The sequence below is a fragment of the Carettochelys insculpta genome, chromosome 8, assembly GCF_033958435.1.
Source record: "Carettochelys insculpta isolate YL-2023 chromosome 8, ASM3395843v1, whole genome shotgun sequence".
Lineage (NCBI taxonomy): Eukaryota > Metazoa > Chordata > Testudines > Carettochelyidae > Carettochelys > Carettochelys insculpta.
In genome coordinates, this window is record NC_134144.1 from 72,983,020 (window position 1) to 73,002,356 (window position 19,337).

The window sequence follows — 19,337 nt, forward strand, 5'->3', positions numbered from 1 at the left end:
TGGGAAGGGAGCTGCCAGTGGCCGGGTCCCTCCCTCTCTGGTCCCTGTGCCAGCTCCCCAACAGACGCTCTCATTCTTGCTATGCCAAAAATGTTGCACGCTGTTCTCGGACCAAATAAGGCGAGAACAACGGTAAACAAGGTCTCCCCGCCCCTGTTCCCGCCAGGACGCTCCTGATTGCTTTGGCTTGTCCCTTCTGCAGGGAGAGGAGTGCATCAGAGGCTGGGCTCGCCTCTTTTTCCACTGGAGGGCACATGATTAGAAGCACCTGCTGTCTTCCAGGGCACCACTCCTCTCGCCGCCTGCATCCCTCAGAGCCTCAACCACACTGAAAGAGGAGCGGCCCGGATTCCTTCCCACCCACCGCAGCCTCTCCCAGAGTTACCGCAGAGCAATGCTACAAACCTCAGGGCAGGGGGCACTTAAGGGAAGAAACAGAAGAGAGCAACCTCTGGCCACGGCTTCACAGGGGAACCATAGTCCTGCCCACAGTTCTGCCGCGCAGCCCCGGGCAGAGGGCTGGAACAATTTTGACAACAGAGGCGCTGAGAGCCATTGAACCACACTGTAAACTTTCAAAACCAAGCAGCAGTCCAGAAGCCCTTTAAAGGCTAACAACATAATGTATTAGGTGGTGAGCTGTTGTGGGACAGACCCGCTTCTTCAGACCAGAGCCGCACCAGAACAGACTCAGTATTTAAGGCACAGAGGTCCAAAAATAGTTATCAAGGTTGACAAATCAGAAACATTATTATCAAGGTGAGCAAATCAGAGAGCAGCGGGGCAGAAGGAGGCAGGGAGTCCAGAATTAGATAAAGCAAAATTTGACACATTAACGTGTGGTTTGAACCAGGATGGCAGTTTTCTAGTTCCTTATAGGGGCTCTTTTACAAACTTTGCTTTATCTAACTCCTGACTTCCCCCCTCCTCCTCCTGCCCCGCTGCTCTCTGATTTGCTCACCTTGATAATACTTTTTTCTGATTTGTCAACCTTGATTCCTATTTTTGGTTCTCTGTGCCTTGAGTATTGAGACTGTTCTGGTGTGGCTAGGGTCTGAAGAAGTGGGTCAGTCCCACGAAAGCTCATCACCTAATAAATTATTTTGTTAGTCTTTAAAATGCTACTGGACTGCTTTTTTGTTTTGCTAGCATACAGACAAGCATGGCTCTCTCTCTGTTACTGCAAACCCTGTGTATAATGGGCACAACTTCAAGCCGGGCTGCAGCAGAATCCCCCACACCCCTCATTCCAGCCCCTCTGACTGTGGCGAGGCCCTAGGATTTTAAACACCTCCAATAAACCCTTGCCCTGGTCCCCTCTAAATATTTGCAGTTTGTTTCTTCCGCGCTCGCAGCCCCCGCGAGGCAGCCCGCGGGCGGGGTTTCCTGCCCCAGACACACTGTTTAAACTAACTAACTAAACACACCGTGGAACCCCACCGAAAGCCTTTGCTGAAACATCAGAAGCGACCAAAACAGGAAGCAGCTGCTCCCAATCGCTTTCTGAGTTGCTGTCCTCTTTCGCCCCGTAGCAAGAGAACATTTAGGACTCCCGGGGTCTATTCCCAGCCATGGCACTTTGCACGGCCATTGTGCCGTCCCGTGCCTCAGTTTCCCCACTCTGCACGGCGGGTGGGAGCCCCCCCACTCCCCAGGCGTAGGGAGAGTAGGATACAGTTGGTGGTGGGCGCTACAAAAAGGCCAGCATGGTGCAATTCTCCAGCTATTCCTCACATTCTGCCTCCTCTGCTTGGTCCTCGCGCCATCCAAACCGGCGGGGTCTGCAGCCCACGTTTTCCACGGCCACTGGTCGTTTATCCCCAGGGCTCCTCTGACAGGACCTTCCTTTGAGGCCCACCCGCCGGGCAGCCAAGCCCAGCTCTCAGCTCTGCAGGGGAGTTGGCCCTGTGGAGTGGAAGTGCTGCCCAGAGAGCGCGGTGCAGCAGAAGCGTGCACGATGGGCCAGGTTTGGATTGGGAGGCGGCCTCGCTCACCGGTGTAGGGGGAGCAGGCACAGCCCACCCCAGAAAGGAGCAGGACAGGACTGGGATTAGGATGCTGCTGGCTCAGAGACAGGCCAGCGCATGGATCCAAACCCACCACAGGTGCTGTGATGTGGTCACCAGGGTCCCTCCCTTGATGTCAGACCCCTGCAGCTCAGCCTGACAGTGCTGCAGCGTGATCAGGTACCTCTCAGCAAAGCAGCCCCTGCCCCAGCACTTCCTGCCCTCTGCCTGCGGCACACAACGGCCTGGCTTCCCACGGCCGGGGCCCTGTATCTTCCCCAGGTGTGGGGGCTGGAGGCCAGGGGCCTGCACAGGATGTCAGACTAGCCGAGCTGGGGTCCCTGCTGCCCGGCATCGCTGGCTCTACGACCGGCTCCTCCATGTCCATTTCCTCACCACACCCAAAGGCAGGGGCCAGATCCTGCCCCATCTAGCTCAGCCACGGGTTGCCGCTGGACGCAGAATCAGGCCTGTTACCTGCATCGAATATTTTTCCCACATGCCTCCCGCTGTTCGGGCTGGGCTGGGCTGGGCTCAGGCTTGCTCGTCCGATGTCGCAGGTGCGGGCCACGGAGGGAGGAGTCTGGCGCCCGGGTCTCACCTCATGGTGAAGGCGCCTCCGAAGACGGGAATCATTTGCCCACAGGGCGCTGTGAGAACAGGAGCTGCTGCTTTCCCTGAGCCTGTCCCTAATCAGGGGGACTGACAGCTGATCCCCAGGGTGCCCACCCAGGAGAGATTCAAGCACCACCCAGCTGATTAGCTGAGCGCCCACAGCTGCCCACAGCCGGCAGTGTGTGTTTCTACTGGTGGTGCGCATCCTCATATGCCACGGTGCATATAACAAAATTTATTCTGCCCACGGACAGAGAAGGGTAAAGGGACCCTGCTGTGACCAGAACACCCTAAGACGCCAACAGCACCGAGGCTCCCGGCCAATGGAGGCTGGGATGATGGACGGGTCGGAGTAGGAAGAGAAAAGACGCCAAAGAGACCCAAAAGGGCAGCATTCTCCAGTGCTGAACGTTACAGCATCCTGCTCTCCAGGGCCGCGGCTGGCAGGGAGCAGGGAAGAGGGGACGGCTGGCTCATGCCAAGCACAAGGGAGGAGAAATAACTAGCCAGGCCTTCTAGGAGCGATCTCCCAGGAACCTGAGATTTTCCACCGGGAGCTGAGCCGGGAGGATAAATACGCTTCCTCGGCACCCGCTCCTGCAAGAACCTCACCCGGCAATGCGGTTCTACCAGCACAAAGCCATAAATCCCGAGGATATAGCAAGCCATCTGTTATCAGCAACTTTTCCTGCAATGGAGCTCCCGAGTGCTGCGCCCTGGTCTCCAGGATGCCTTACAAGGGAATGGAATGAGACCCGCAGGCAAGACGGAAAGGGAAGCGTATACCTCCTCCGCTGCCACTCTGATCAGGCAGATTCACAGCTAGTGACCTGCAGGGCAGCCCGAGAAGGTCCCTGTCGTCTCATGGGATTGCTGTACCGGGGCATGGGGAAGCCAGGACTTGTCCGGTGGTTCCCAGCCTGGCATCCACAAGGGCATTGCAGGGGGGCCACGAAAAAAATAAAAGATAAATAAAAATGATAGTTGAAAATAAGTTTCAAGTAAACCCCAAAGTTGCATCATCATCATCATCATCATCCCACTGGGATTTCTAAATGCACTGTCTTCTGATAACGCGGTAAATCGCAGTCTGGAAATCTAGGTTGTGGTTTCCTTTTCCACGTCGCCACATGCACAGAGCAGCCAGAATTGGCTTTGAGGGGGTCTGAGGATGGTTTGGGGGACGACTGGCCATCCGCGCTAGGGAAAGGTTGAGAGCTACTGGCCTAGGCAAACATCCAGACTCATACGCCCTCAAAATAAATCTGCTGTCTGCTCCCTGCCTGCAAACGCTGATGGTCAAGGATGGCCTAGAGAGGAAAATGCAGAAGGGGGCAGCCAAAAGGGAAAAATCTGTCTCCATGTATTCCTCAGCTGCCACGCCCAAAGCCTCAGCCAGCTCCCCTGCCTCCTCCCACCCAGGTCAGGCACCGATGGGGAAACTGAGGCACAAATTAATCATGCAACTGACCCAAGTCTGTGAGAGCACAAGAAAAAGAGAATGAGACTCACAACTGCCCCCAGGCCAACCGCCCCACAAACTGGGTGTTTGATTCCTGGATCGCGGTGGGCAAGAAGGGAGAGTCCTTGCATCAGCCCCTTCCTCCTTCACTCACCCGTGCCTCAGTTTTCCCATCTGTAAAATGGGGATAATGATACCCTCCTTCCTGCGTTAAGTACTTTAAATCTATTGTGTACGTGGCGACATGATGTAGCCTTGGATGACAAGTGTTCCAAGGTGGCCAAGAGGCTCAGACTTCCAGGAAGGAAGTGCCAGGGAAGGACCAAAGTTTCACAATCAATAATAACTTTCCCAGGCTCCCGCTGCCTGGCTTTTCCCTTCCAGGTGTTCTGCTCTCTGCCTGGCTGGCTGGAGAACAACCCCCAGCCCTGCCCAGGCTGAGGTCCTTGCCACTCCCCTGCCCCACACCCCTGTGAATCATGCATTTGTTTGGACTCTGGCAGGACCAAGTTCTCTTGCGCATTGTGGATGGCCCAGACCCCACCAGCCGCACTCGCCCGTTTCTGAGAATCCCCCTCTGCCGAAGTTAGTCCATCCGGCCCTGCATCTCGCTTCTCTGGGCCCTGGCCAGGCATCAGCAGAGCTGCTCCAGAGAGATCCCAGCCGAGCTCTGCAGACCAGGGATCTGCTTGCACCCCACCCTCCGGGCAGCTGCTCAGGGGCACCTGACTCAGACCCAGCATGATCTCTGCTCTCTCACGGCCCCCTGCCAGCGCTGCCCAGGGTCGCTGCTGCCTGCTGGGGCTGACGGGCGAGAGGGGGGAAGGGAAGTGGGCTCCCCACGTGCCTCCCTGCCCACTTGTGCCCTGGAAGCTCACCCCTCGGCTTCCTGCAACTCCCAGGAAATGCCAGCCACCCGTACCAGCAGGGCTGGGGGCTCAGCAGGGAGAGAGGGAGCGATAAAGGCTGTGATCCCCTCCACCCTGTGTCCTGGCCCTCCTGAGCCCCACGAGCCCTTCCGGCCTGAGGCCCTTGCCCCTCAGCCAGGGAATGCAAAATACCCCCAGCACTCGGGAGTCGCTTGGGCTGAGCTGGGCCAGGATGCCCTCTCCAAACTCCAGCCTGGCAGTGAGGGGCTGGCACCACAGCCCTAGCGCCAGAAGGCTTCTTCCATCCCACCAAGCAGCTGCAGTGCCAGCTCCCCCCCAGCGCTGCCCTGCGGCTGAGCCGGGCGGACCAAGCCCCACAGGCGAGGAGCGGTGGGGTTAGAGCATCCGCACCACGGTAATGAGGGAGCGGCACCGTCAGCCTCTCGGAACCCACGTGCTCGTTAGCCTCAGGTCTGAGCTTCCCTGCAAGAACGCCCCCCTCAGCCGAGACCTACAGGGGCACTCGCGAGACCGCCACAGCAGAAGGGAGGTGGTGGGGTGAACGTGACCGTCTCGAGGAGGGGCCCTTTCCCACCGGAGTCTGGTCCCCCCAACAAGCCTGCCACAGGGCCCCCCGCCCCGGCCAGTGTTCCCTGTAAGCTGAGCGCTGGGGCGGCCACCCAGGAGAGAGACAAACGCCCCCTCAGCTGATTAGCCTGTTTATCAACGGGCGGTGCACACACGCATCAGTCCACAGAACAAAATTTATTCCGCCCATGGATGGAAAACCATAGCGGGAACCCTGCTGACGGCCCAGGAGGCCGCTGGGTCTCACCCAATGGGGTGCGCGCCCCTTCCTGGGGAATTGCTTTGTCCCAGTCTGGCTGCATAACTGGCATACGCCGGGAGCCTGGCTCCATGGTCCCATCAGTGATATGGAGCAACTGTAGGTTAATCTACTGCAGAGGCAGCCGCAGGTTCAAGACAAGCATCTCTGGTTGTTACCTTATAACCCTTCCGAGGACACCGCACTTACTTCTGAGCACCCCAAGGTAGCCGAAGACCAGAGAGCCACAGCCACCTCCTCCACCCAGCCATACCGTTTGTCTGCCTCATCCCCTGTCTGACCCCCCAGGATCATGAGCTCTCTGGAGAAGACGCTGCCTTCTCTAGGGCTTGGCTGCCAGGCACAGAAGGGACTCCCCTAGGGGCCAAGGGAAGATAACACATGATAACAATGACCTGTGTCCAGAGGTTTGTGGGGTGGGTGGGGACCGGCCCATGTCCCCTCCGTGCTGTCCTCGCGGCGGACGTTGAAGCTGTCGTACGAGTCCCAGCGGATGAGGGGGTCCGAAGTGTTGTAATCCACAGAGACGCTGGGGCCGTTCTCCAGATGTTCCATCCCTGGAGGCAGTAACAGAGGTTAAAGCGGATCCCACCTCTGGGGTGTTGGAACACCAAGGGGAGAGAAGGGAGAGGACCCGGGTGGGCTGGGGGATGCGGGGAGGGAGGGGGGGAAGTTGGGTCATTAGAAAGTGAACAGAGTGAGGGAGACAGGTGGAGACAGGCAGGACAGGGGGAAAAGGCATCACGGCATCTGGAGGTGAAGCACACTCATCACAGGGCCTAGTCTGCCCCCCTGCCAATGCCAGGCAGTTCCTATCAGCCAATCACCAGGGCTGGGACTTTTCACATCAGCAGGTTCAGATAACATACAGCAAAGAATTTCAAAAGAGTTGGCTGAGGAGCTCACTGTACCATTATTGTTGATTTTCAGGAAGTCTTGGAGCAATAGAGAAGTTTCAGGAGATGGGGAGAAAGCTGATGCTGTGCCAAATTTTTTAAAAGGATAAAGGGGATGACCTAGTAATTACAGGCCCATCAGCCTGCCATCAATCCCTGGCAAAATAATAGAGTGACTGATATGGGATTTAGTTAACAATGAGCTAAAGGAGGGCAACATAATCAATGAAAATCCACATGAGTTTATGGAAAATAGATCATAACAAACTAACTTGATGCCCTTGTTTGATGAGGTTACAAAGCCGGACAATACGGGTACGTAGCATAATATATACGATGACAGAGAGACAGCCGTGTTAGTCTGTATTCTATCAAAATGAAAAAGCAATCAAGTAGCACCTTAAAGACTAACCGCATAATTTATTAGGTGACGAGCTCTCGTGGGACACGAGAGCTCGTCACCTAATAAATTATGCGGTTAGTCTTTAAGGTGCTACTTGACTGCTTTTTTGTACTGATGATATATACAGACTTCGGTAAGGCATTTGATTTGACATTTTGATTAAAAACCTGGAACCTTATAAAATGACCATGGGACCCAGGAAGCAGGTGAAGGACTGGCGAAGTAACAGGTTTCGCAGCATAACTGGAGATGGGGAATCACCACTCGATAGGTATGTTTCTAGTGAGCTCTGCAGGGCCTGGATCTTGGCACTACGCAAGTGAGCAGCTTATCGGGGACCAGAAGGAAAACACAAAGCCATGGGATATGGTTGGCAGGTGACACAGTCATCGGGAGGTAGGAAATAATGAAGATGGCAGATCACTGATTCGGCTCACTTAGTAAAACAAGACATTTCCATGTGGGTGGATGCCAATGCAGACACCGAGAAACAGGGTGCAGGCTGTGCTCTCAAGGCGGGAGCTGGGGGCCTGTTGTGCTGGGGTTCAGGGGTCCCCAAGCGCTGCACCCCGTCCACAGCCAGGCGTGACTCTCACTCAGCAGGTAGAACAGGAAGCTTATTAGGCGACAGCGGCCCAGTTTCTCACAATGCAGCAGTCAGAGACAGTCATTCCAGCCCATCCCGGGGAGAGGGGTGCTCCTCTGGGGGGTAGCTTCCCCCCTCACCAGGCTGGCTGCCTTCCAGCTCCCTCTTTCCCCCGCTTCCAACTGCCACCTCCGATTCAAAAGGCCCCTTTGGCTCTTCCGTCAAAGGTTCAGGGCAGAGGTGTTACCTGCCAGCCTAGGTTATAGCCCCAGGGTCATCCTTAGCCGCTGGGAGCTGCTCTGCTTGTCTCTCACAGCCAGCCTGAGTCTCACACATGCACTCCCCCAACTCCATCACAGCTGTATCCCTGGAAGCAGGGACTCCGAACAAGATTTGGGGCTGATGCTGGGTAATCAGCTGGACTCGCGCTCCCAGCGTGCAGCTGTGGCTGAAAGCACAGATGTGATCCCGGGCTGCGACAACAGCGGAGCACAGAGGTTATTTCCCCTCTGCACGTGGCCCTGGTGCGACCGCTGCTGAGGTCCTGCATCCAGGGCTGGTGCCCATGTGATGAAGTGGGTGGGGGGCGTGTGAGGATGTTATTCCCCTGGCTCGGCTGCACGTGTTTCCCACTGTCCTGCAGTAACCCCAGGTGTGTGCCTCAGTTTCCCCAGGCACAGCATCAGGGCACAGCAGGGAGGGGAGTTTGGGTGTGATGATGTCTCACAGGTAGCCAATGGCCATCCCTGCTCTTCGTAACCCAGGCAACCAGGTGACCCCTTTCTTCCCCAGGAAACAGGACACAGGCAGGAGGAGGGCCCGGGCTGGTTTGAATTGGAACTGGGCTAGGGGGTGGGGCAGTCTGGTCTGGCTGGAGAGGGAGAAAGGGGACCAGGGCCCAGCTCGGGGACCCCTCTGAGCCCCTCTCCCCAAGCTGGACGGTACTGACGGGTTCTGGTCCCTGTGCTGACCAGTCTGTTCTGTGCTGTGTCCGTCGCCTGACCCCCAGCTGTTCCCCCTGCCGAGTGACAGCCACATCCGCCTGTGGGTAGGGGCAGGACCTGGGGACCCCCGACTCTGGGACAGCCCACAATTGCGGAAAGGGGGTGTTAATGGGAGAGGGCTCAGCGAATCGCCCCCCGAGGAAAGGGGTAGGAACCCCCTGCCCCAAGCCAGGGGTGCACTGCAGGGTGCTCCAGAAATAAACCTTCTAATGTCGACGTGCGTTATTTCTGGAAAGAGCCTGCACGCTGCCCGAGCATTTGGCAATGGAGCGGTCCCACGAGGGCGCCCAATTCGAACGCACAGCAAGGACGGGCTGCCTCCCCGGGGACCCACAAAGGCGTAATGAGCTCTGCTTAGCGCTCAGGGCCAGTTTCGAATTTGAAAGGGGTCAGGGGGCGGGGGGCGGGGGGCGGCGAAAGTCGTTCGTTCTGGCGGAGTTACTACTTCGAGCCAGCGCCCGGTTATCCCAGAAGCACCACCTCTGCAGGGTGGATTTACCTGGGAGGGCCGGGTTCCGGAAAAAAAGGGGTTTTTTCTGAAGGCAAAAGAAAACCAACGTAGACGACCCCTTAGAGAGCAGACTGCCAGCCCTGGGCTGCCGAAGGGGAAGGACTGGCTTGGGCAAGCCTTGACGCTCGCCCTGGGGAGCAGCTAGAGAGGTGGGGCTCCCCAGGGCAGCAGGCACAGCCTGACACGGACGTGGAAGCTGGACACTTTCAGACTGGAAACGGGGTGTTGGCAGGGAGAGGAACAGACCAGGAACCAGGGCCCAGAGGCAGCTCTGCGGCAGGGAGGGAATGAGGTGTTCCCTTGGCCCCAGTAAAGCAGGGCTACAACAGGAGCCAGGTGCAGGTGGAAGAGAGCGAGCGGGCGGAGACTGCAGGGCAGGGGAGAGACAGAGCAAGGACGGAGGTGAGCAGCTGGCAGAGGGGGAAGCTGGCGCTCGGGCAGGAGCCTGGCTGGCAGAGGCTGAGCCAAGGCGGGGAAGAAACGGGGAGACCCAGAGAGGATGTAAAGAGGCCAGGGAGGAAGTTCCCCCAGGAAAACTGCCAGAGGGAGAAAAGGTCAGAGCCCAGCTGTGCAGCAGGTGCCCTGGGGTGGAGCACCAGGGTATTGGAGTGCCAGGGGCAGGCGGCTGGACCCAGCGCTGGCGGGAGAGCAGCCCAGTGACGGATGCCATGGGCGGGCGGCTGGACCCAGCGCTGGCGGGAGAGCAGCCCAGCGAGGGATGCCACAGGCGGGCGGCTGGACCCAGTGCTGGCGGGAGAGCAGCCCAGCAAGGGATGCCACAGGGGGGCGGCTGGACCCAGTGCTGGCGGGAGAGCAGCCCAGCGACAGGCTGTTGCGCTGCCCTTGGCCATGAGGGGGCGCTGCCTGGGGGCGCGGGTCAGGTGGCTAGATGGGATTCTAAGGAGAGCCTCCTAATCCCAGTGACCCCCTGCTGGGGCCCCCGATTTGCTCAGTGGGGCGCTCGGCCTGGCCCTGCGTCACTCTGGGCATGGGTCCCCGGGTATGGACGGGGGCCATTAGAGTCAGGGCTTGGCACACAGGTCCCCGGAGGACCCTATTGCAGAGCAGAACTACACCAGCACCCGCACCTCGGACATGCCCAGAGCCTGGCAGCTGGGCCTCTGTGCCCACTCACCCGCCACTGCATGGAGCTGTCCGGTGCCGGGGGTGCTGGCAAAGCAGCCGGGGGGCCAGGGCAGGAGAAGGACAGGGGTGAAGCAAACAGGCAGTGCAAGGCGGGGGTAGGTGAGCCCGAGCCCCGGGATCAGTTACGCTGGGCTGCAAAGCCCCAGGCAGAGGGGACGCCGGCCGTACCTTGGATCTTCTCGGGGCCGTACGAGAACACAAACTCCACCTTCCCGTACTCCGGAAACCGGTCGTCTGGGGCAGAAAGAGAAGACAGGGAACTCAGCGCGTGTCCCAGTCACCTCCCCCCTGCCGGCCACCCCACGCTGCTGCGTTCGGGGCAGCAGGACCACAGTGGGGACCTGGGTCTTAAGCAGGAGCAACTCCTGCTCTGTACTACAGCTGTAGCACTGCTCCCCTCTCAGCCACTGTCACTGGGAGAGTCCCCAGAGAGCAGGGCTACAGGCAAGCCTGGGCTGTTTCCAAGATGAGACCTCTGCCTGGAAAACAAGTCAGATACTGGCCCTGGAGACGGAGCCCCACGTTCACCCCACAGAAGCTCATGACAGCAGCCCAGCTCACTGTCCTGCCTGCCGGCAGCAGCCAATGCCAGGGGCCCAGAGGAAACCAGCAGGAAACTGAAGCGCTCTGTCCCATCACCCACGGGCTGGAGCATGGGAAGAAGGGGTGACACAGTTCCCTTCTGGAGTGTATTCAACTGCTCCACAACCGCCGGTGTCTGTTCACCTGACTTGATTCTCACCCAGCCACCCGCATGCACATAACCAGCCCTGAATCACCGCCCCCGGTGTGCACTCAACCTCCCATCAACCACCGCTCCTGGTGTGCCCTCAACCACCGTCAACCACCGCTCCCGGTGTGCACTCAACCACCGTCAACCACCGCCCCTGGTGTGCACTCAAACACCGTCAACCACCGCTCCCGGTGTGCACTCAACCACCGTCAACCACCGCCCCTGGTGTGCACTCAAACACCGTCAACCACCGCCCCCGGTGTGCACTCAAACAGCCCTGAATCACCGCCCCCGGTGTGCACTCAACCTCCCATCAACCACCGCTCCCGGTGTGCCCTCAACCACCATCAACCACCGCCCCCGGTGTGCACTCAAACAGCCCTGAATCACCACCGCCGGTGTGCCCTCAACCACCGTCAACCACCGCTCCCGGTGTGCCCTCAACCACCGTCAACCACCGCCCCCGGTGTGCACTCAAACAGCCCTGAATCACCACCCCCGGTGTGCCCTCAACCACGGTCAACCACCGCTCCCGGTGTGCCCTCAACCACGGTCAACCACCGCCCCCGGTGTGCACTCAAACAGCCCTGAATCACCACCGCCGGTGTGCCCTCAACCTCCCATCAACCACCGCTCCTGGTGTGCCCTCAACCACCGTCAACCACCGCCCCCGGTGTGCACTCAAACAGCCCTGAATCACCACCGCCGGTGTGCCCTCAACCACGGTCAACCACCGCTCCCGGTGTGCCCTCAACCACGGTCAACCACCGCCCCCGGTGTGCCCTCAACCACGGTCAACCACCGCCCCCGGTGTGCACTCAAACAGCCCTGAATCACCACCCCCGGTGTGCCCTCAACCACCGTCAACCACCGCCCCCGGTATGCCCTCAACCACCGTCAACCACCGCCCCCGGTGTGCACTCAACCACCGTCAACCACCGCCCCCGGTGTGCCCTCAACCACCGTCAACCACCGCTCCCGGTGTGCCCTCAACCACCGTCAACCACCGCTCCCGGTGTGCACTCAAACAGCCCTGAATCACCACCGCCGGTGTGCCCTCAACCACCGTCAACCACCGCTCCCGGTGTGCCCTCAACCACCGTCAACCACCGCTCCCGGTGTGCACTCAAACAGCCCTGAATCACCACCCCCGGTGTGCCCTCAACCACGGTCAACCACCGCTCCTGGTGTGCCCTCAACCACGGTCAACCACCGCCCCCGGTGTGCACTCAAACAGCCCTGAATCACCACCGCCGGTGTGCCCTCAACCACGGTCAACCACCGCTCCCGGTGTGCCCTCAACCACGGTCAACCACCGCCCCCGGTGTGCACTCAAACAGCCCTGAATCACCACCCCCGGTGTGCACTCAACCACCGTCAACCACCGCCCCCGGTGTGCACTCAACCTCCGTCAACCGCCACTCCCAGTGTGCACTCAACCACCGTCAACCGCCACCCCGGTGTGCACTCAACCAGCCCTGAACCACCGCCCCCCATGTGCACTCAACCAGCCCTGAACCACCGCCCCCTGTGTGCACTCAACCACCCATCAACCACCTCTCCCGATGTGCACTCAATCACCGTCAACCACCGCTCCTGGTGTGCACTCAATCACCATCAACCGCCGCTCCTGGTGTGCTCTCAACCTCCCATCAACCACCGCCCCCGGTGTGCACTAAACCACCGTCAACCACCGCTCCCGGTGTGCACTCAGCCACCATCAACCGCCACTCCCGGTGTGCACTCAAACAGCCCTGAAACACCATCAATGGTGTGCACTCAACCTCCCATCAACCACTGCTCCCGGTGTGCACTCAACCACCGTCAACCACTGCTCCCGGTGTGCACTCAAACACCATCAACCACCGCCCCCGGTGTGCACTCAACCACCCCTGAACCACCGCCCCCGGTGTGCACTCAACCACCCCTGAACCACCGCCCCCGGTGTGCACTCAACCACCCATCAACCACCACCCCCAGTGTGCACTCAACCGCCCTGAACCACCGCTACTGGCATGTGTTCAACCATGACTGGTGTACGTCAATGACCCCTGAACCATAAACTCCGGCATAGGTTCAACCATCAGTGAATCACAGCCACCAGCACAGGTTCAATCACCGCTGAACCACAGTCACTGGTGTACATTCACCCACCACTGAACTACAATTGCCAGTGCACGTTCAACCACACCTGAGCCACAACCACCAGCGTGCATTCAACAACCCCTGAACCACCACCACCAATGTACATTCAGTCACCATTGAACCAAAACCACTGACATGCGTTCAACCACCGCTGAACCACAGCCACTGGTGTACTTTCATTAACCGCTGAACCGCAGCCATTGGTGTATGTTCAACCATCCCTGAGCCAGGACCGCCAGTGTATGTTCACCCACCTCTGAAACACAACCGCCGGTGTATGTTCAACCACCACTGAACTGCAGCCACCAGCATACGTTCAACCACCGCTGAAACACAACCACCAGAGTACCTTCAACCACCACTGAACTACAGCAACCAGTGTACTTTCAATCACCTCTGAAAAACAACCGCCAGAGTACGTTCAACCACCACTGAACTACAGCCACCAGCATGCGTTGAACAACCATCGAAACACAACCACCAGAGTACATTCAACCACCACTGAACTACAGCCATCAGCGTACATTCAACCACCACTGAAACCCAACCGCCAGAGTACCTTCAGCCACCACTGAACTACAGCCACCAGCGTACATTCAACAACCATCGCAACACAACCACCAGAGTACATTCAACCACCACTGAACTACAGCCACCAGCGTACATTCAACAACCATTGCAACACAACCGCCAGAGTACATTCAACCACCACTGAACTACAGCCACCAGCGTACATTCAACAACCATCGCAACACAACCGCCAGAGTACATTCAACCACCACTGAACTACAGCCACCAGCGTACATTCAACAACCATCGCAACACAACCGCCAGAGTACATTCAACCACCACTGAACTACAGCCACCAGCGTACATTCAACAACCATCGCAACACAACCGCCAGAGTACATTCAACCACCACTGAACTACAGCCACCAGAGCACCTTCAACCACCGCTGAAACACAACCGCTGGCGCAAGTTCTACCTCCATGGCCGATCAGCTCTTAGCCTCCCAGCTGGGGAGCAATCAGTGCCAGTTTGGTGACCAGGCCACATCCCAAGCAGGAACCAGACAGAGCACGACACAATTTCACAGAGCCCGGTCTTTGGATGGCGACCCCCCCGCCCGCCGTCATGGACCCGAAATTGGCTGAAACCTCCCAAGCTACAACCAGCACAGGACCTCCCCTTCAGGGCCGGTTCCCACCTCCCTCCCCGCCCCGGCCGGAGCGGCGCAATCACCTCGAAAGGCTTCGTCCAGGTCCTCCTTCCCGAAGATGATGTCCAGGTCATGGATGGCACAGGTGTGGAACTGCACGCGGAAGATGACGTCTCGGGTCGGGCTGCGGAACTTCTTGTGGTAGCACTTCAGCTGCCGGGGGGGAAGAGGAGAGGAGGGTCCCCTCCGTAAGTCGGCCAGGGAACACTCTAGCGAGCCCGGGGCCATGCCAGTCTGGGGCTCGCTGCCTCTCCTTGTCCAGCTGGCCGAGTGGGAGCAGGCTCGACTGCAACAAGGCAACTCCTGCGGACTTCCAAGGGCCCTGCAGCGTGAGATGGCTTTGATGCCGTGTGAGCGGAGGGTCATTGCAAGGCACCAGCTCGCCCGATGCACCCAGACAGGAAGCCGGGACCCCTCCCCGTCCCATGCAGACCGGCGGGGTGGGCGGTGGGAAGTGCTGGATGCAGGCAGCTCCCCCTCAGGCTGTGCATCACATGGGGTTCGGGCTGGGGTCCATATAGGCCATCCTCCCCTCCCCCTCCCCATGGCCGTTTCATCACCCCCTGCCGCCTCTCCCTGTGGGCCTATTACAGCTGGAAAGGCCCCATCGGCCTCTTACCAGGATATCCCCCTTCAGGAGCAGCCCAGGCTCAATGGTGATGCAGATGCTGGTCTGGCTGTCTCCTTGCACGTTGCTGCAGAGACGGGAACACGGGGAGAGGGGCTCAGAGGGGCCGAGGCTGCACCAGACGCTCCCAGTCCCATTCCTCAGCCCCAGCGGCTGGAGATGCACAAAGTGCTTTGAGATCCCCCGTGAGCACTCACAATGCTCCATCCCTTGTACCCAACCAGTGCCCTGTGTCCCAGCCCTGCCCTGCCTGGCAACTGCCGGTCCGGGCTTCCCTTCTCCCCCTTCAGCTGGGACCTGGCCTGGAACCGAGGGCCACCCTGGTGCCTGGGCACCATCCAATCCCTCATCCAGTCCTAAACCTCGGGCGGGAACTCCCCCGAGCACGAGGCCTGTCTCCTGTTCAATAGGGCCTCGCTCGCACGCCGGGGCCGGGGCTGCCCATCCCCTGCCTCTGGAGCCAGGCAGGAAATGCCCCACAAGCTGATATGGCAAGGGCTCTCCCGACTGGAGGAGACAGCTCGGCTGCCTCTGCTCTCTAGGCTTCTGCATCAGAGCTCCATTCCCGCCAGGGGAGTGAGAGCTCCCTGCCCGCCCAGCCCGACGCTGCTGAACAATCCCGGCCTCTGGCTGGCTGCTACATCCCACCACAGGCTGACTTGACTCCTGTCCCCGGATCCCTACTCAGAACCATCCCGCAGACAGAGACGGGCGCAGGGTAAGGGCCTGGCAGGAGAGAGAAGAACCCGGAGGGGGATATTTACTAGATCCCTGATGTGTAGACTGGCTGCATGGCCTGGTAGATCTTCAGGAAGGGCCGGCAGCCTGGAAGACACCGATTGGAGAAGGAGAGAAGGTGATTTGTTAGCTCAGGGGTTGGACAAGGGAAGGAAAAGGAACAACCCTGCCTTGGTGAACAGGGCACTGGGGACTTCCCCTAGCCTGCCTGCCCCTAACAGCACCCTCGTCACGCCTCGCAGGGCAACATCTGCAAGGACAAGGGACAACCTGAACATGTGGAGGTGGGAGCAGCGAGGCCCCTGCACATGGTCTGACAATGAGCTGTGACGAGAACTCAGGGCACCGGCCGGGGGGGCTCCCCCCCCTGCTCACGACACCAGAGGGGACCCAGTGCTGAATCCGAGATAGCGTCTGGGAGGACGTGACCCCCGGCTTGAAGGATGCATTTGGGGTGCTGGCAATCCCTGGAGTGAGGGCCACCGTGGAGTTCCCACAATCAGTCCACCAGAAATGGCCATGTGGCAAGCTATGAGCCATTGTCGCAGATGCGCTGTCTACACTAGGGCTCCGACCACTACCATACCTGGAGCTGCATGGTGGCAGGCGATAGGGTGAATGCCACTCCTGAACTGGTGCGGAACAGCCCGACAAGGCAGAGGCCAAGTCTTGTCCTGGGCTGAGTGACTCCAGGACACCATCTGTCCCGGCCCTGCACACTGCGGGCAGCCCCGACCTGCCGCCTGCCCTGCGTGGAGCACCCAGGGGGCAGGGCTGCTGTCTGTGGCTGCTCTGGGCATTCTGGCCCCCACCCAGGGCAGCTGGAGGGTCCCAGACTCCCCACAGAGGACTCAGACCCTCTGGACAACTCTTAGCATGGCCTGGCTCTGACTTTCGGCCTAGCCAGGAGGCAGGGCATTGGGTTGGGGACAAAGCTGCAGAGAGGGGTGCTTAGAGGGGAGAGAATGGGGCTTTGAGGGGATGTGCCTTTTGGAGAGGTGGTCCCCTAGCCAGGCCCTTCTGCGATCCCCACCTTTCTGACATGCTGTGGCCTCTACCCGCCCCCACCCGCCATCCCCTCCCCCTCTTCAGCCTAGGGTCACACCGGGGCAGCTGAGCCCTCCCACGTGGGGCCACTCACCGCCCTTGGACTCGAAGTTGGGGATCCCATGCATGATAACGTGGTGCAGGAACAGGGGCTTGTTGTTCATTTTGATGGTGCCGGACAGCAGGCCGTTGAAGTAATGCACATACCTGGGGCAGAGAGCGGGTCACCGGGGTCTGTGCACAGCCCAGCCAGACTGCATCGCTCCACTCCCTGCAGAAGGGGCAGGGGGTCCGGCCCCTCTTTCCCTCCCACCCGTGTGCTGCAGCAGTCAACCCACCACTCCCCACCTCTCCCACTTCGCTCCTTCCGAGCTGCCAGGCAGCAGACAGCTCCCAGCGGCAACCTGGAAGAAGCTACATGCAGACCCCAGGACGTCCCACCTCAAGGGGTCTGGCGGGAGAGATTCAGGTGCCGCCCAGGGGATGAGCAGAGCTCCTGCAGCCAGCAGCACATTTCCACTGCTGGTGCAGATCTGCACATACCTCAGCGCATGTAATAAAATTTATTCGGCCCGGGGATGGAAAAGTTCGAGGGCACCCTCAAAGATAGAAGGGCACCAAACTCCCATTGCTTTCGCCTCCTGCCTCTGCTACAGGCCGTCCATCCCAACACTTCCAAAATCAAACGCCAGCCACAGGCAGCTGCCGGGTGGGTTCTCGGGACCCAGGCACTGGTGTTGTTCTTGCGTCGCCTCTAGGGCAAAGCACTGAGTTGGATTTCTCCCAGCGCCATACCGATCTGGATTCCCACGCTGCCCAGGGGATGCACTGGTTCTCGGCAGGAGTGCGAACGTGAGAGCCAGGCAGGACAAGGGAAAGGCCCCGGGGGGTGCAAAGCTGGAGCAGAAGCAGTGATGGGAGAGGAGACAGGCTGGAAATCTGCTGGTTCTCCAGGTCTTCCTGTTGCAGGGGGATGTTCTCCCTCCGGCCGCAACTCAGCAGCTCCAGCTCCCCGCGGGGACCGGCTCGGAAGGCAGCAGGGAGCGTGGGAGGTGCCGAGGGCCTCCCGCTGGAGCAGAGGGGAACAAGGGCTTGAAATAGGAGAGGGAGGCCTGGGTGGGGTCCTGCCCCGTCAGTCTGACCTGCAGCCCACACACCAAGGGGGGATTTGCCATGGGCCCCACCTCCCGCCACGGATCAGCTGCGTGCTGGGACCTCACAGGTGGAGCTGGCAGGAAATTGCCCCCGGGCAAGGGCCCTTTCAGGACAGAAGGGGGCAGTTCTGCCTAGCCTGGGGCCCCTGAGCTAGCAGGGTGCGGGGGCATCAAGGGGGCAGTTCTCCCCCATGAGCAGTTCCATAATTGTCCACTGGGGGGAGCCCTGCACCAAGGCCAGTGCAAGGCAACGCGGCTGCGGGGAGCGGCCACCCTGCTGTCTGGGAGGGGGCCGAGCTGGCCCTGTGGCTGCTGCTGGCAGGTTCTCCCTCTGCTGGTGCCCCCGGGGCAGCGCAGACCAGCAGCAGCTGCTGATGGAGCCCAGCTCCCCTCGGAGATGGGGCCCGATCCTGAGCTGATGCCGGCAGGCCCAGCGCAAGGGAGGTCACTGGAACTGTGGGTGTCTCAGACCTGACCCAGCCCCCACACACCTTCAAATGGACCCTGCAAACTGCTCCATGCACACCCACTCCCTCGCTCGCCGTTCGGCCTGCGGTCTGGGTCTGGAGCGCCCTCAAAAGGGGCCTAACTTCTGGGTATCCCGCCCCTGCGCGGCTCCTGCTTCCCAGCCCTCCGACGTGCTGAGGGGGGGTGCCAGGTACCTCCGCAAGACACCCCCCCAGCCCGGCCCAGCCCACGGCTCTCGGGTGGGCGGCGATCTGTCCCCAGAGGGAACTTCTCAGTGGCTCAGCCACTCTGGAAGGGCAGAACAAGGGGTCCTGTGGGGATCAGCTCTGTTCCGACGCCAGTTCTGTTCACTATTTTCACCAACGCTCTAGAGCAGCGGTTCCCAAACTTTTCGGCACCACTCCCCCCTGTTGATTTCTAAGAAACCTTCACACCCTCTTCTCTACCTCCATCCCACCCCCCTTAGCAAAACCTTCACGCCATAAGTTAAAATTAACACAGACTCTTGACATCCAAATGTTATTTGAAATTAAAAATAAGCACAAATCGTTTTGCTTGGCCGTTTGCGGGTGCCGGGGGCAGCCCCAGCTGGCCACCTGCCTGAGCCCCGCGCCAGCCGCCAGAGCTGCCCACGCTGGCTGCCTGCCCACCTGAGCCCTGTGCAGCCACAGCCGCCTGTCCAAGCTGACCGAGACCGGCAGTGCTGGGGCCAACCACCTGCCCTCCAGCCCGAGCCATCCAAGCCCTGCAATGCCACGGCCAGCCACCCGCCCACCAGCCCGAGCCGCTCATGCCCTGCAGTGCTGGGGCCAACCACCCGCCCGCCAGCCCGAGCCATCCAAGACCTGCAACGCCACGG

At 59.8% G+C, this 19,337-nt stretch overlaps 1 protein-coding gene across 13 annotated transcripts in view; it reads right to left on the minus strand.

Annotated features, from left to right (window-relative positions):
• Nucleotides 1–19,337, minus strand: part of TNS1 (tensin 1) — a 245,809-nt gene that overhangs the window by 86,575 nt on the left and 139,897 nt on the right. For all 13 annotated transcript variants that reach the window (XM_075001459.1, XM_075001457.1, XM_075001452.1 and 10 more), the window contains 6 exons: nucleotides 16,951–17,063; nucleotides 15,836–15,896; nucleotides 15,063–15,138; nucleotides 14,467–14,596; nucleotides 10,514–10,579; nucleotides 6,195–6,356 (listed from right to left, as the gene is read on the minus strand). In XM_075001459.1, the coding sequence (XP_074857560.1) occupies nucleotides 6,195–6,356; nucleotides 10,514–10,579; nucleotides 14,467–14,596; nucleotides 15,063–15,138; nucleotides 15,836–15,896; nucleotides 16,951–17,063 (608 nt within the window). The remainder of the gene's footprint in view (nucleotides 1–6,194; nucleotides 6,357–10,513; nucleotides 10,580–14,466; nucleotides 14,597–15,062; nucleotides 15,139–15,835; nucleotides 15,897–16,950; nucleotides 17,064–19,337) is intronic.